Source organism: Talpa europaea (assembly GCF_964194135.1).
Source record: "Talpa europaea genome assembly, chromosome: 12".
Taxonomy (NCBI): Eukaryota; Metazoa; Chordata; class Mammalia; order Eulipotyphla; family Talpidae; genus Talpa; species Talpa europaea.
In genome coordinates, this window is record NC_140079.1 from 33,446,256 (window position 1) to 33,464,645 (window position 18,390).

Consider the following 18,390-nt stretch of genomic DNA (forward strand, 5'->3'; position numbering starts at 1 on the left):
GAAGAATTCCAATTGGTCACATAGCATAAATAATTAAAAGTCTAGGCTTAAGGCCCTTGGTTCAAGGTTTAGTTATACCAGTTCTTTTTTATTTTAGTTTTTTACCATTGATTACCTTCACCTGATTTTTTCTCCTCCACCCCCACCCCCCCAACCCTTCACCTCTGGCAACCACCAGTTTGTTCTCGGTATCTATGAGTTTGAAATTTATTTTGTTTGTTTAAGTTCTACAAGTAAGTGGGACCATATGGTACTTGTCTTTGATTTACTTCATTCAGCATAATGTTCTCAAGGACCATCCATGTCACAAATGGCAAAATGTCTTTCCTTTTTATGACTGAGTGCTATCCCATTGTATATACATACCCCGTTTTCTTTATCCCAACATCCAACCAATTAGGTTGCTTCCATGTCTTGGCTGTTTTAAATGCTGCTGCAATAAACCTGGGGAGCAGGTATAGATATATTTTGAGTGTTTTCATTTTCTTTGAATAAATACAGGTCTCTTTTGAGTGTTTTCATTTTCTTTGAATATGATCCAGAAGTGAAATTGCTGGATCATATGATATTGTTGCTTTTAATATTTGAGGAACATCCATACTGTTTTCCACAGTGGCTGCACTAATTTACATTCTCACCAAGTGTGCACAAGGGCCCCCCTTTCTCCAAAATCTTGTCAACACTTGCTAATTTTTTGTCTTTTTGATAATAGCCATTCTGTCAAGTGTGGGGTGATAACTCATTGTGTTTTTTTCTCTAATATATTTAAATTCTCTTAGCCTGTTTGTCTAAAAAAATAAACAAGCAAAAAATGTCACTTTGGATGTAGAGGAGAAGATAAAACATTGTAAGGAAGGATTTGCACAATCCTGTAAAAGGTGCAGGCACTCACTGTTCGCTCTGAAATGAAACCCATACCAGACTCTCTCATCCTCTAGGACTTGATGTTATACTTAGGTGTGATTTTTCTACCTTTTTTTTTTCTAGTTTAGAGCAGTTATTTAGGCTGAGCTGAGGTGTGAGAGGCATGGTTTAGAGAGAACATGTGTTTCTAGGGTCTCAGAGTTTCCTAGGTGTGGCCGTAGGCCTAGCAGACCCTTTCCTTTTTGTCTGTGTCCCTCTCTCATCTCCCATCCCTGGTCCCACACTACACCAACTCTGATTCCCTTCTCATTCCATTCGGTTTAGATTTGATCCCATGTGTTTATTGTGGACATGGAGTTTGACTGCCAGGTTTTATAGCCCAGATTATTCAGCTGCAATGGAGCTCAGACCAAGGTCATACCTCTGATGGGTCCTTGTGTCATATCCTAGATCTCAAATGTCTATGTCCTGCTTATGTATTTCTCCTGCCACAGGCCAGTGAGGAATTCAGTTGCATTTGTCGAATTGTCTATGGACCACCCCATTTATGTTTGTCTCTTGTTCTTAGTCACCTACCATCTCAGTTTCCTCAATCCTGTAGTCCTAAAGAAATTAACAACACCCTCTTTCTCTCTAAAGTGTTTGGATTTGAAAGATACATTGTAAGGTCATCTTATCTTTTAGGGTTGGTATATATTTAAACTTCATTTCAAATAGATGAGATGGTGGGCGACCAAGCAAAGAATATTTTTTCAGTACATAACAAGACTTGTGAGAAGCAAAGTCAGGTTGAAATCATAATTTTCAGAAAGAATGCCTGAAAGAGTTTTCTCGTAGAGGTGCAGACTGGACTGGGTTTTGGCTTGCTGTATCATTTACATTTTAATCGGTCCATCCTTGTTCAGCGGAAGAGTACAGGCAAGTGAAGAACGCTCAAGGGAAACACACACATCACACATTATTATGCTTTTGAACTCTCTTCTTTTTCTCACCTCACTTCAAGCTACTGGGTAGAATGCATCTTTCCCAAAGAGGTGTGAACACGAAATCTAATAATACTCAGAACTAGAGGGAGCTGGCAGAGTTTGTTCCTCCTAAAATTGTGTAGCCATGTTCAACAGAGAAATCATGCAAGGAGCCAGAGGGAAAACTCCCAGCTTTGTTACCATCAATTATCTCTACCTGAACAGAACAGACGTGAGCTGGTGTAAATGCCATATACTATCTAGCCATGTCAGTAGCCCAGGGAGGTGGATAGGAAGCGACAATGCACACTTGTCCTGACAAAGGCTGCACTGCCTGCAGAATAACACCCTTTTCCATGGCAGCTGTGGCTGTGGTAGAAATTCAGAGCTCCCGAGACAGGCCATTTACCAGGTTGACGAGTTCTCACTTCCTCTGGAGGGAAATGTCTATTCTTGTCATTACTGGGTAGATCCCTAAGAAAGGGCACCAGGTTGTCATGGACTCAATGCAAAATGTTGCCCTTGATACCCGGATGTAAAGAAAAGGATAGAAAAACCCCAGGGGAGCTCAAATGAACCAGGACACAGTCAGCAGCTGACGCTTTTATCAGCTGCTGGCAGTAAACAAACCAGGCCTTGCAGGGTGTTAGAAAGAAAAAGTTGGCTCTTATACCATGATTAAAGCACCACTAGGCCTTCAAGTTTAGTTAAATGAAAGAAGTCTCTCAGACATGACACACTAATTTACACCTGGTGACTCAGAATGATGGTGTGATTTAGATGCAAGTCCAGGTTGTCTGTCTTTGACATTCTACCCACTCACATATTTGCATATTCCAAAGCTGTAGGAGCTTAAATATTACAATGAAATCCACACTATGTTAGAGTAGAATGACATGTACTTTATTCATATAACTGACAGTTAGGCAGTACTCAAAATTCAGATAAATAAGCAGTTGATTACACAAATGTCTAGTAATACTAAAATCGATAGTCAGAAGGTATAAAATACCATGGGTATGAAATGCCATGGTAAATACTATTCAACAGACTACAATCATAATTCCAAATAAAATCATGGTTTTTCAATGATGTTTAGCGGTTTTGGAATGATTGGATTTTTTCCTCCTTCAAGCCATTTACTTCTCCCATGGATACAAGACAAGGTCAGCAATTCCAAGGAGTATTGAAGAACATCATAGCTGAGGTTCCTCTCTTGCAACACATTTTCTTGCAGATTGTTTTTTAATGTTGCATCTTGAGAGAGAAAGCAAAGCAGTCAGCACTCAGTTCCCCAAGCAGAGATGCCTGGATCAGAACAGTGCTGGGGGCGGCTCTGAGTTTAACCAGAGGCAGGCAGTGAAAAACCTTTTGCAGCTTGGGAAGTATGCTTACTCCTTTTCTGAGGCTCCAAGCATGGCTAACATATTTAGGCATCCAAGCTAGTGAAATTATGGAAATAAAGTTATTTGTTATCCAATGACTCTGACACGATTGCAATGGGGGAGGAAAGAGGTATAAACTACAATATAATTCTGGGGTACTTCAAACAAAAACAGCACCTACCCACATTGCTCCCTATAAGCCTCGTTACATTTTTATTACATTTTTATGAAGCACAGCTGTCTGCTGGAATGGTTTGGCTTATCATGTGTCTGTCTTTATTATCTTAAAGTCTGATACTTTATTGGAATGTGGTCCAAGCATGAACCTGGCTTGAAAAGCTAGCAGTGGTAGTGATGGAACCTATCAATAAATTAAAAGGCTTTCACAGAACAAGATTCAGCTCAATCTCTTACATACAAAATACAGCTAGAGAAATACAGTTCTTTAATGCTGAATGATGAGGGGAAGGAAAACAATCTAAAAAAATAGAAAACTCTTTCCATACCTGGGTGTCAAGGCAAGATGTAACACTGCATAATGCCACAATATGAGCAGTTACAGGATGGCAGATACTCCAGAAATAGTGGTATCTGGGGATCTGGTAATTACGACCAAAAGATGAAAATACTGCACCAAAAGCCATGCATACAACCGCTGTGTGCATTCAGTGAGCTGGGACCTAAGCAGAGATCTAACACAACAATGAGGCAGTGTTCTAGGGGGGTCCATTAAACCAGCGTGGGCGACTACATGTTGAGTAAACCTTCTGAGGCAGCAAAGTGTGGGCACAGTGCCATGTTTGGGTTCTGCAGCTGTTTTATGATCCTCTTGCGGAATTTCTCCCGCACACGATTAAATTCCATTATGTCCATGGGGTCTTCTTCAATCCAAAACTTATGAAACTCATGCATCAAATAGCCTGTTGGAGATAAGACAGTGATAACGCAGAAGGAAGAATGGTCCCTAATCACATTCGAACTCACCCAGAATGCCAAAAGATGCTATAGCAAGGAGATCAAAGAAGAGATCAAAACACAGCCGGTACTATTGTTTAAGATGATTCTTTAAAATCTGTGCAGTAAAAGTTAACCAATCTGCAAGATATTTGCAATTGGTTCTGAAATTATTCTGACTCTTCTCAAGCAGGAAGAAAAATCAATCCTGCAATCTTTTAAATGTGAGCCACATTTGGGAACATATTCTGAGAGGCTGACAATGACTGCTTCATCTTTCTCTTCCTCATTAAATTAACAGGATGGTCTGAATTTTCTACATTACTCCAATATTTGATTTGACTGGAGTTTTCAATTAACTTGACAAGTTAAACAAATGTGTTCTGATGAACTATTATGAGATCATCAGTTATGAATCACGTCTGAACAACTTGGACTGGTCATTAAATGACATGAAATTATTAATAAGACTTTGCTCTGATGCATAATTTCATTTTCCAATACTTCTATGACTTAAAAATGTTACCTATGAATGATTTGGATTGGGTAAATTTCTGGAACCAATGTTAAGATTTGATACAGAACCTATTCATGGTGTTCTGGTTGCCCACCTTTCTCCTTCCCTCTACCACACATAAGAGCCGAAATGTGAAAAATTTGTAAAAAAGACAACACTGGATATTTGTATGTAGTAAACCCATTGCAACACCACATATCTCTAGATATGTAGAAAAAATTATTTACGGAATCTTAGTTAACAAAAAGGAAACCAAACACCAAACATTACACAAGTGGTTTTTTTTTTTTTTGTCTTAACAATAGAAGGAAACAGAATAATTAACAGCAAAAAGTTTGAGCCAGAAACCTGGTTTGAATCCCAGCTCTATCACCTCCATGGGACAGTGTGAGCAGCAGAGGTGATGGGGGCATGGAAAGAGAGTTTGCCACAAACATACTTGCTTCTAGTAGTTAAAAAAAAATTCAACAGGTTTGGTTTTTCTGGAGAAAAGCTACTGAGAGGAAAACCTTCAACATAGTTCCATAAGCAGATATTTTAAAATTATTGATCATATTGCACTATAAGAAAAAATGAGACGCAATCTTCCTCCCCACTCAGGTGTTGGTTCACGTCTACAAACACTTCTCTAATTACTTGCCTCACAACATTGTTAAGGATGAAGGTACAACCATTAGCAGTAATAAAATAATTTATTTTCCAGTTCTTTTGGGTTGACTATTCCATTTCTTTTAGGACTGAATTGACTTTGGGTCCATATGTATTAACTGATGATGTGGCTGTTTTGATCACCTCTGATGGAGCCACAAAACCTCCTCACCATATAACCTCTGGGCTCCACAAGCCCTACATGACCCGCAACCACTATTAAGGGACCTGACCCCATCAGCAAGACCCCAGGTTAGTAGATCAGTGATCCCAGGAGCCATTCTCTCTGTCTCTGCTCCATCCCATGTTTGCATTCCCCGAGGCCTGTCTGCCTTGAACTGTCCTGGAAACGCTGACTTAACCCAGGTCCATGGAGGAATAACTTGATTCCCAAGAGGTTCTTCCTCCTAAGGGGTCAAAAAATGTTACCTGTATTTCATGGAATTTATTCAGTCCTTCTCCAACTCAAGTGTCTGAAGTGACCTTTATTCTCTAAGCTTATCTCTATCAGCTTAAGCATCCCAATTCCTCACCACTTATCCACCATGGGGCATCTGTTTATCATCCTGGTGTATTGGAGGGTGCCTAAAAGAACCTGCTTCTTCTAATCTCAGTATCCTATTCACTCAAAAGAATTCAACCATCTAGTCATCCCAGTGACTGAATAAACTACTGAAGTGTCCCAGGAATGGTGTGGAGCCCCTGTTAAATGTGCCTGCCCTTCCAGATTCACTCTCTGCAATTCAGAAAGACGACTCCTGTCACTGAAGTTTAGCAGAGGCGCTCTTTTTCAATTCTCTTGACTTCTTTCTAAATGTTATAATTTTTATGGTTCTAACTGCAGAATCTGAGTGTTTATAATTTCTTCTTTCCTTACTATATAGCATACACATATTTTTCCTGACGTGGTCTCTGAGTTCAAATATATACACTGAGCTCTCTTGTCTATAGAACCAAGTTTCCAAAGCTGTGAATTAAAAGCATCTGTGATGAATTAAAAATACCTTAATAGCATGTTATGAGTGGTAAGATCTTTACTCAAACTCATATTGACAATGATAAACAGACATTGTGGAAAAGCATCTTTTAATGAAGAATTTCCTTTCCACAAGGTACTTAAAAGCATAGTTTTCTACAATGTGCAGATATATCAGCGGCTCACTCTAAAGGTGATCAAGTAGAGCACAGAATTCTACAAGAATGTGGATCCACTTGGTTTCCCTGTCCTTCTACCTTACAATTACAGAAAAACATTTTGAAAGTTTTAACAGACAAATTAGAACAAGGGTAGAAGTGGTTCCCAACTCCGTTCTCAGGATCCTTCTCCTTAAGGCTGAAAAAGTCATGTTGTCAAGCTTATGAGCAGATTTCCTGAGACTTTCTTTCTCTATCCCATCAGGAAAATAGAGACCATGTGACATGATTATACTCAAAATTCTCAAATGCTGTTTGGCTCCCAGGGTATGAGTTATAATCTGAAAACTCCACTCACTTATATAAAATGGCACAGTGTTCAAAATCCACTGTCACTTGGTCAGTGGATCCATCTACCAATTAACAAATATGTAACCAATACAGTATTAGTTACTGAGGATGCAAGAAAAAGGTAAAGTCCCACTGTTTCCCAGTCCTTGGGCTCTTAGAAAGAGAGACCTGGGTTAACAATTCCATCTGTTGGTTGGTTAGCTATGGAAGTGAGGGTGGGGGCAAAGAAAAAGGGAAAACAGACTTAGAGGAGACCAGGCTATCACTGCAGTCTCTCCTTTAATTCTTACAGCAGCTCTGTGGGATAGGTGATGCAAATACACCTCCATTTTGCAGTGAGGGAATGAGGCACAGATAAACACTAGATCGGAGTACAATCAATCACACCATTACAACCCAAAGCTGTAAGCCAAGACCAAAAGCAGCACACTTTCCACTGTTGTACCAGTTGTTTTTTCCAGTGTACACTCTTCCTCTGTACATTCTTATTTCTACTGAATATGTTCTTCTTTGAAGGTCACAGAAAAGAGAATTCTTTCTGCTCTTCTGACTTTGTACTTTCCTTCAATTCCTGACACCTAACTTTACTCCATTTCACTGGAACTGGATGCTCAGTGGAGCTTTAGATTGGATGTGATTTTTATAGCATTCTGCCATGGCAGTGCAATGTTGACTGAATAATACTGTAAAGTCAGAAGGATAGAGCTATTATAACCTTGTATGCTTTCCCCTAAATGAAATATATGTTTTGAATACTAACTTGGCATATTTGTTGCAGCCCAACCATGTGGCATATTTGTTGTTGCTTGAATGTGTCTTGGTTTTGCTTCAGTGCATTCAGTTATTAGACAGCAGAGACATATGCCAGGACTCAGGTAATTGCAAGAGAACTACAGAGGAGACGTGCAGAGCTGACCATATTGGATGAAGGAACAATCAATCCAGGGCACATCTTGCTTCTTCTAAAGAGACCAGAGTCCCTCTGCTGATATCTTAATCTATAGGGGATTGCTCTTGTTTCCAAAACCTGGTGAGGGCCTTGGGTAAGAAATGCTCCTATTGCCTGCCTACTCACTAGGGTCCTTGGAAACCTATCAATTCAGGCCAAGTCTAAATTTTTCCAGAGAAACTAGACTCTCCCACAAAGGACATCATTTTCTATTTTAGCCTCCCACCCATCCATTTATCTCCTCACTCCCACAATCCCTCTATCCAGCCCTTCCTTCAATAGAGAGATATTCAATGTCTATTGTACCAGGCTCTGTGCTGAGGAGACAGAGGTGAACAAAACAAACAGCTATGATTCTAACTTTGATTTGTCCTGGGAGAGCTTCCCACAGTGTGATTCTGGTTTTCTCATCAGTATAATAAGTCCAAACCTTCAGAGTAGTACATTAACATGCCTACTATGCAGTTCCACCTGAGGTTCCCAAAGAGAACTCATCTTTGTATGCCTAAAAGACTAATCTCATTCTATTTTCCCTTAAAACAACTTCTTGTTTCCCTAAAGAGCATGGTCAATACAGAATAGGGCCAGGACAAGGGCTTGGGAAATATACAAAAAGGTCTTATTCACATTTATGTTTTTCAATTGGCTTACAAAACTCTTCAAGATACCCCCGAGCCATCATCTGCCCTTGCTCTTACTGCTGTCATCTCCAGTCCCTCCCTTCCAATCCAGGCTCCATTCCTTGGCTCTTCCAAGTCCTTTGTCTTGGGGCCTTGCCCATCCACTCCCTCTGGTTGGACCACTAGACCATGTTGCTTTATTTCTTGCCACTCACCCTTTAGGTCTCATTGAAAGTGGCACTGCTTTGGGAAATTTTCCTTGACTTTTGGGCTGAGTGAACTGTAACATTCATAGGCTGTCTTAGTTTTTTTTTTAAAAAAACAATATCTTTATTTCCTCAATCATAATATCATTCCCACTACCTTTTAATTTTTTGTATAGATATGTTTCTTCCTTAGCATAGTATCTGGTGTATAGTAAAATCTCATTAAATCTGCTGGAGATATCAGAGTTGTTACAGGAAAAATATAATCATCTCATCACCAAAGTAGGAGCTATAATAACAAACACAAAGAACTTACATATTCCACTGACAAATCATAAAATGCATGTGCTTTTATATTTACTTTTTAATTTTTTTTGTTTTACAGGCATACTATTTAAATAGTTTAACAACTTTTTGCTGCAACAAACAAAAATACCCAGCAACACCTACTGCCCTAATCCCTGCTTTTCTAAAGTCACATTTCAACTCTTACAGCTGATTCTTTTGATTACTGACCTTCATAGCTTTTAGTAACATGCTTTCCATATTTGATTTTTAAACACTTCCTTTTGTAGAAGATAAGGCATTAGTTCTCTTTTATCCATCTCAACCACATTAACACATATTTTGTAACAATTTTTTTTCTCTAGTATTAATAACTTTCCTCTTCATTTGTTTAGTTTCCACTTAATGTAATCCTAAACTATAACCTAAGCATGCTAGTATCCCTCCATCTATTGAAATATGGTCAGCATTTCAACAAAGTCACATCCTTCAGAGTCTTCTCCCTGAGCCTTCTGATTTGCTGAAAACTGGTTTTATTATTCTCATCCTATTGCATAGATATCATCTTGGTCTGTCTCCACCTTCAATTCTCTCCTGTAGCAGATTACCTGCTTTCTAGAGCCCACTTATTCCTTCCAAGATTACTCTATTATTTTATGGAAACATATTCTTCAGGAACTTCTTAATAAAGGCACAAGAAGGTGAAATGTTTAAGACAATGCCTTTAAATGTCTTTACTCAACTGCCACACTTAATTGTTAAGTTTGAATGGGTATAGAATTCTAAATTGGAAATCACATTCCCTTAAATTCTAAATTGGAAATTTAGTTAAATTTAGAATTCTAAATTTCCTTAGAATTCTAAATTGGAAAACACATTCCTTTAGATTTATAAAACTTTTTAATGTTTAAATATCTAATTTCACTACGCTAGAATACAAAGATGTTGTTAAGAAGTATGATATCACCCTGGTTCCCAATTTTTTATGATATCTCTGGAAATTTTTAAGATCATCTTAATCCAGTGTCATAAGATTTCATAATGATATGTACCTTGGAGTAAGTCTATTTTATTGTACCATGCTTCCTGGTTACTAGCTACATATGAACACTCATGCTTTAGTTCTGTGTATTTTTCTTGATTTATCTCTGTGATTTCCTCTGCTTAGCCTCATTGTTATTTTTACTGGCACTCTTAGCATTCAGATATAAGAATTCCCAAAATGATTCCTTCTCCCACAAAGGATGTCATCCAATATTTTAGTCTCTCATCCATCCATCCATCCAACAAGAAAATCAAAACCAAAGCAGGAAGTTTAGATCCCAAAGTAGCCAAATCACAAACCTCTCTCAGCTCTGACCCTTGTCTACATTGACCTATAGAAACTTTTATCAATACTTAAGCAACAGGACACTTACAGAACGTCTGTTGGAAATGAGACAATGTTGGAGCTTCTGGGGCGATGTTGTAGAAATGAGTTTTCAGAGCTCCGCTCACCAGGAGATTATATGCCAGATCAGTTATATTGATGCCCACAATGGCAAACGAGTACCTGTAAAGTGAAAACCACAGAACTTATGTCTGTCACAGGAAATTAGCATTTTGAAAAATGATGATCTTTGTTCTAGTTCTGATTCAGACTCACCACCTTTATATATGAAATTCCACACTCACCCAATTGCTTTATCCATCCTTTTCTTCTCCCATTCTGCTTTGCTGAATTTGCTACATGAGTGAATAAACAAGATTTATTGTCTAATTGGTACTTGTTCTTAATAATGTTTATGTTAAAAGTATGCAGATGCAGATATGTCTATAACTCAACTACTAATCTTTTTAAATGCTATTAATTAAAATGCCAAAATACAAGTTATATGGAAATGAGAACTAAAATTATTAAAGAACATTTAACGCTACTTAGTCCCCTTTCACGTTTGCACAGCAGTGGGAGACAGTCATAAGGGCCAAACACTAAGAGAATATTACACAGCTATCATTATCTGGTACTTCTTCCATGAAACCTGCCTGCTTGCTCTCTCTAGATGCTGCCTTGTTCTCATGGTTCCTCACTGCATTACATCTGGTTTTACTTCATGGCATTTATGCTACTCATGTGTGAAGTCTAGAACACAAGAGATGCCAAATAAATGTTCACTGATAACAAAATGATTGAATAAGTGAAAGAAAGGAAAGGAGGGAGGGAGGGAGGGAAAGAAGGGAAGGGAGAGAAGATATAAAGATTTTAAAATTTCTGTTTTAACAAATGCTAAGTATTTCTTGACTAAGCTAAAACAGATAAACCACAGCAATTCCACTTTAATCTGTTTTATCATGAGAGCGTCTGGATATGACTGATGAAAGAAAGGGCTCTGTCATAAATATGCTCTGGAAATACTACTGCCTGGCATTCTATTTTGGAGATGCTAACTTATCCCCTCTCCATCTTGCCAACATCTCCTAGGCAGGAACCAAGTTCCATTCTTCTTTATGGTTGATGTAACTTTCACTCAGCATTTTACACGAAAACTGGGGCTAGCATTTGAATTAAATAAAAAATTAACTAGAGGGCCTCCCCAGTGGTGCAGAGGGTGAGCGCTGGGTTGCGAAGCTGCCCGCAGTCTCTGCAGGGCCGGTTTGATCCCTGACTGCTCCCTGGCCACTGGAGGAGGGTCCCACATGGTGAGCAGACCTCTCCTGCCACCCGCTGCTCCCCTCAGCAGTGTACTTCGGTCCTTCTGCCTGTTCTGCTCCCTGCTCTGACTCTGGTGAATTCTCTCACCCTCCCGCGCTTCTGACTGTACCCAGTGCTTGCATAAATAAATAAATAAATAAATCTTAAAAAAAAATTAACTAGAGTTATCCAAACATTCAGCTTCCACCTAAGTGGAAAAAGGAGCATTCTCTATAAATACACTGCACACGCTATACTACAAGACACACAGGAGACACAGCACAGACACAAAGATGTGATGCTTCTACATGACTGGCTATAATTCACAGTCACTACCTGTATTCATATTAAAACAACCACTCGGGCCTCCCTGGTGGTGCAAGAGGTTAAGCACAGCACTGTGAAGCTATCCACAGCCTCTGCAGCATGAGTTTGATTCCTCGGCTGGCCAGGGTACTACACACATAGTGCAGCAGACCTCTCCTGCCTCGCACGCTGCTCCCCTCAGCAGTGTATTTCAGTAAGTCTGCCTGTTCTGCTCCCTGCTCTGTCTCCGGTGAATCCTCTCACCCCCGCATCCCCCCTCCCTGACACCTCTGGCCTGTACCCCAGTTCTTGTATGCATAAATAAATAAATCTTTAAAAAAAAAAGCAAAAAAAAAAAAACAAAACCCAAAACATCCACTTCTTTTTAAAGTGCAACAGTCAACTAACAACCAACCAGCCAAAGAGGATTTTACCTGAAAAAGCTCAGATCCAAACTAAAATGAGTTAGGTATGAAAATTAAGAAACTATATAAATGAATTTGCAAGCACCTACTTTCCCTTCAACAGATCTTTATAAATACATAGTGTCTATTTTTTTTAAAGATTTATTTATTTTTATACAAGAGCTGGGGTACAGGCCAGATGCGCAAGAAGGCAAAAGGATTCACCAGAGACAGAGCAGGGAACAGAACAGGCAGACTGACGAAACATTGCTGAGGGGAGCAGCGGGCGAGACAGGAGAGGTCTGCGCACCATGTGGGATTCTCACTGGCTGGCCGGGATCGAACCCGCGCTGCAGAGGCTGCGGAGAGCTTCAGAGTGCGGCGCTCAACCGCCTGAGCCACGAGGGAGGCCCAGCTGTGTCTATTTTTTTACAAGGAAATTTTATTAATTAAAAAGACATCAGCATAGACACAGATAGGCAAAGGCTGCATTTTGAAAGGGCAGGTTTATTAGGAAAAAGAGACACCTGCATAGGCACAGGCCAGCAGTCTTAGGGTAAGACCTGTCTATATTTGTTAAATTAAATCTCTCTCTGCATTGGAAATATAAGAAAAGGCCAAACAACTTCCACTCATTTTATTACTTATAGGATATCCTGGCCCAAACACACACACCAAACAAATAAACCCCAAACAAATAGACAAAAAAACCTAACAGACAAAATTCTCCTTTTAAACTTTAATCTATTTTTATCTTTTATTTGACTTTTAGACTCAACAGTGGATGTTCACAAGTGTAATAATGTGTGATGCTTGCTGAAGGACAGACAGGAAGGAGTTTTCCTTACTACATGCTGGCTTCTCTGATTTGAACATCCGAAATACTCAGGGCCAGACAGAACCTGTGCAATTGCCAATTGCATCAGCCAATCAACAGACATTGGTGAAGGACAGATGAATTTTAAAAACATTCTGATTTGTATTTAGTGGCATTTATCATCAATTTGAAGTAATTAGTACTTGAACTTCATCCAGTTGGTTTTATTATAGCTTGAGGGATGGAGCCTAAGCTTTGGCTACACGTTATTTACACACACACACACACACACACACACACACACACACACACACACACGCCCCAAGCAGGTTTCAGAGTAATTACACAAATCCTCACATACCTCCTCTCTGACAGCTGACATGGGACATAAAACTATAAAGCCTTTCTTTGGGAATGGCTCATAGACAAAATTAATCTTCTTTGCATGGATAATCAGAAAATATTTTAAGCATATTGTCACTTTCCAAGGACCATTAGGGTTGAAGTCTTCTGGATGATGCTTCTCTAGGAAATGCCAATTTTTCAAAAATTTTCTCTATTATATTTATTTTCTTCAGCCAATAATTAGAGTGGGTTTAGACTCTTTGCATTATAGAAATAGGCAATTCAGAAAACACAAAATGCTAAAAATTAAAACAGCTTTGCTTTAACTATCTATCAAAAAAGAGGCAAGTGATTATAAGTGTTTTTCTTAAAGTAAATAAAGTTAAAAAATGAAAATTTAATCTATAAAAGATATAAACTTATAAATTTACATTTATATAATTTATACATATAAAACATATATACGGATATATATGTTATATAAATGTATATTTATAATATAGAAATCTATATAATATATAAAAGTATAATTCAATTTAATGAACCTTAACCAAGTGAAGCTAGAGTTAAGTATAATAATATGGTGGCAGGGGGTACCCAAAGTCAACCTATTTTTGAATATTGAGATTAGTATGATAAAATTAATTATGATAAAATTAATTAATATGATAAAATTTTGGATTTATGTAGCAAACATGCACAACAACAATGAATTTACCAAGCTGAAGAGAAAAAGGTGATACAAAATCAAACTGCAAAATAACAAATTTTCTTTACTAAAATGCAGTAGAGTTAGTTATCTTAGGTAATAAGTTGGGAAATGTTTGCTTTTTGAAAAATTTTCCATGAATTTATATTAAAAGTGTTTACCCATACTTAGTTTAAGATAAAATAAAAGCAACAAAACACAAAAGCAAAGAAAAATACCTTATTTCCTCTTTAATGATATCACTTCATGTAATCAGTTAAAGAAAAAATTTAGAAAGATAAATGAAAATGCAAATAATTTAAAATCTAGATTAAGAAAAAGTTTCAGCAACTCCAGACTTGCTCAGTTGACCCCTCACATCATAACTTCTTCCCCACTCCTAGGCTTCCGATGCTGCTCCTTGTCTCTAAACTCCTTCCAGATTCTGCTTTCCTCTGTACATACCCACGCCCCCAACCTCCCCAGAAAAAGCCACATTTCACTGGAACAGTGCCTCTTTGCATCTTAAATCCCCAAATAAATTTGTACCTGAAGTTTTAACCCACAGTGTTTGTCAGAAGGGCTTGTTTGAAAGAGCTTTCTGGTTTTGTTTTTTATATCATTAAATTATTTTACGGTAATTAACTTACAACACTGTATATGTCTCAGGGGTACAGGTTCACATCTCTTCAGACATGTTACCACACCACATTTACCACTAATGCACCACAGTCGTCCACCCTAGTCCAGTAACCCCCACCCCCTTTTTTGCTCCCCACCAGCTGTGGTAGCCTCAGTTCTGCAGTTAGATTTCAAGGGTTAGTTTTGGTTTGGTTTTGTCTGCTCATTTGCTTTGTTTCTTTATATTCCACATATGAGTGACACCATCAGGTTATTGTCTGTCTTCTGACTCAAGGAGGAGCTCTGTGGCCTTGCTTCTGGTGGGCTGATGCTCCTACACATCAGGTAGGAGATGAAACTAATTCTACCTGACCCATAAAGCCTAGTCTGTCTTTGATTTTCTACAGTTACCTGCATTTGGGATGAAGAGAGTCTGAGAGGACCTGTTGAGCTGCTGAAGCATCCCTTTCCGCAAAATACCTGCAGGCGGAGGGAAAGGACATCATTACTCCATGGCGGGGGGCTGGAGGGGCACATTCATTTTAACCCATTGGGGGCATTTGGGATTCAGTAATGGAGGCCAGCATAAGGTTCTATCTTTTTTCAGAGTATCAACTGGTTTTCATAGTAGAATTTTCCAAATACAGTATCAGTTAAATCTACATAGATTTAGGTTTGAAAATTTAATTATGCTCTTAGCCATTTCCCCAGAAAGTCAATGATATTCTTATGAGGAAGAGTTATAATGAGGGGTTGGGTTGAGACCCCTCAGAGGATGGGAACCTGGAAGAAGGGACATGGTGAGGGGCTGTAACAGCCAAGGGCAGTGAGTGGACAGACCCATGAGGGGAGGAGGCTGCCTTTCAAGTGTACTTTACTTGGACACTATTCATGGCATATATCAATTCTAGATGAATGGAAAATAGCTTATGGAGCACAGAGACGCTTTTTAAAAAAATCTCTTCTCAGGAGTAAGGGGCAATTAAGTCTAATAAAAAAAGTTTACGCATCCCCCAAAATACATCATCAAAGTGTATTACATAAAAACAATTACAAGAGAAAACTATCACATACATTATTTGGTTGGGTGTGTGATATATTTTTGCATAAATGTAAATGCCATGATTGTTAACAGGGACAAGTCTTATTTTTTATATTTTTGTTGGCCAGCTAGGTTTTCTCTGCTCATAGTTCTTGGTCCAGTATATCTAAGCATGTCCTCAAATAAATAAGACAAAAAGCCCTACAGAGAATGACACATGGGATCTGGAAGCTTTATCATCCAGATGATTCCTGTCTTGCTTGTTTACTTTGTTTATGGTGGGTTCTCTTACAGGCGTTTTCCATTTAAATGAGGGGAGTTGTTGATTTTACTTCTTTTTGTGTGAAATGAAACTAAGAGTACTGATTCTTCTTTTACAGTTTATGTTTCCTTTGTTTGTGTTTTTAAGAGCCCCTACTTGCTTATATATCCCAAAGATTTTCTCCTAAAAGTTGTAGACTTGTTTTTGAAATTCTGTTTGTGAATTGAGGTGAGGTAGGGATTTCACTTTAACCTTTTTTCTAAATGGAAAGCCAATTGTCCCAGCTCTACTTATATTCAAAAACTCATCTTTTACCTATTTATTTGAAACATCACTTTTGTCAGTAAAACTTCTTTTTTAGTCACATTACATAATGATGCAGTGTTTAAAATATAAAATAAAAGAATGGATGATAGTTAAATTTCCATAATTTAAAATAAAGGCAAACATCTAAGGGAAATATGGAGTAACATCAACAATGATTAAGATTGAATTCAAGGTCTAATTTAAAAATACACCACCAGAGCGGCACCCACAGCCGGGGCAGACCAGGCGCGCAGGGGAGTGCATCCCCCACATCGCCATTTTAGAACAGGGACCTTTCTTCAGTAGAGACTGCTTGAAACCAGCAGGAGGCTCCCGGAGGAGCCAGAGGTGAGCTGGGAGGCTTGCCCATGCCAGGTCCCTTCTGGCCTGCAGTCGGAGCCCAGAGGGGAGCAAGCACCTATCTCCGGGGCAGACCTGGCGTGCAGGGGAGCGCAACCCTCGCATCGCCATTTTAGAACAGGGACCTTTCTTCAGTAGAGACTGCTTGAAACTGGCAGAAGGCTCCCAGCGGAACCAGAGGTGAGCTGGGAAGTTCACCCAAGATGCTGGCCAGTACCAGCAACACAGTGTCCCAAGGTATATGGCAAATTAGAAAACAGGCAGTAGGGAATAGAAAAACGACACGCAACCCAGCAACTCCTCAGGAAAAAAGCACACCACAAAAAGAAAACCACCTACCAGGTTGCAACGACAGTAACTTGGAAGAACTTCTGAGCCTTCCAAAAAGAGAATTTAAAATTGCCGTGATTAAAAAACTGACAGAAGTCATAAAGGAAAACAATGATAAGGGAAAAATAATTAATGATCAGAAGGATGAAACTGAGTCCCTAAAGAGGGAAGTAAAAGAAATGCAGGAGATCAAAGAATTAACAGAGGTGCTAAAGAACTCTGGGAAAAGCAATGAAAGCAGAATAGATGAAATGGAAGAACAAATAAGTACTCTTGAAGACATAGAAATAAAAAGAAGTAAAACAGAAAAGGAAAGAGAAGTACGAAGGAAAAAGACCAGAGAAAGACTTTGGGAACTATCTGACTCCATGAGGAAAGGAAATATAAGAGTTATAGGAATCGCAGAAGGAGAGGAGAGAGACGTACGAACAGAGAAAATATTCAAGGAAATAATTGAAGAGAACTTCCCAAACGTGAAGAAGGAGCTGAAAATTGATATACAAGAAGCAAGAAGAACACCAAACTTCCATGACGAAAGGAAAAATACAGCAAGACACATAATAGTAAAGCTCCCAAGAATCCAAGACAAGGAAAAAATAATGAAGCTGACAAGAGGGAAGAAACAGATAACATTCAAAGGAAAACCAATCAGACTGACATCAGACTTCTCCAAAAAAACACTATGGGCAAGGAGAGAGTGGAGGGACACAGTCAACAGACTCCAAGAAAACAAATGCCAACCAAGAATACTCTATCCCGCAAAGCTCTCCTTCCTCTATGAAGAAAGAATAAGGACCTTCTCAGACAAACAGAAACTCTGGAATTTCATTATGACTAAACCCCCAAACCAAAAAATACTACAAGGAGTCCTAAAGCCAGAACCTCAGAGGGACGAATAACAATGAAAGAAGGCCAAAAAAAAAAGTTATTAAGAAAAGGGGCGGAGCAACATGGCGGCGAGGAGACGCTGCGAGTAAGATCTCCCGTTAAAAAAAGTTAATAGGGAGGAAAAGCGGCAGGTCCCGGTGAGAACTGGGACACGGAAGATAAACGGGTGACTCCAGCAAACTGCCCGAAGAAGAAAGTGGCCATAAAAGAGGACCAGAAGGGAGGGAAGCGCAGAACCCTGCTCCCCTCCCCCGCCCACAGAGGCGGCACTCTCCGACCGGCAGAGACGAGGGAAACAACAAACCAAAACGGCCAACAAGAAAAACGGACGCAGCAAGTGGGACTGTGAGTGGAAAGGAACTATTGCAGCCACCACACCCCGTGAACGGGAGCTGAGGCGAACCCTGCAGGATTCACCGCAGCGGTGAGCGAACGGCTCCGGGCGCCATTAGAGAAGAACAAAGACCCCGGG

At 39.2% G+C, this 18,390-nt stretch overlaps 1 protein-coding gene across 2 annotated transcripts in view; it reads right to left on the reverse strand.

The window, feature by feature from the left end:
• Nucleotides 1-3,961: 3,961 nt before the first annotated feature.
• Nucleotides 3,962-18,390, reverse strand: part of ELMOD1 (ELMO domain containing 1) — a gene marked incomplete at both ends in the record, with an annotated part of 51,094 nt that continues 36,665 nt past the window's right edge. Inside the window, 5 exons of one of the 2 annotated variants that reach the window (XM_084249456.1) lie at nt 3,962-4,134; nt 10,297-10,430; nt 10,553-10,603; nt 14,349-14,372; nt 15,142-15,210. In XM_084249456.1, coding sequence (XP_084105582.1) covers nt 3,962-4,134; nt 10,297-10,430; nt 10,553-10,603; nt 14,349-14,372; nt 15,142-15,210 — 451 coding nt within the window. The remainder of the gene's footprint in view (nt 4,135-10,296; nt 10,431-10,552; nt 10,604-14,348; nt 14,373-15,141; nt 15,211-18,390) is intronic. The other variant, XM_084249455.1, reaches the window with a different exon arrangement.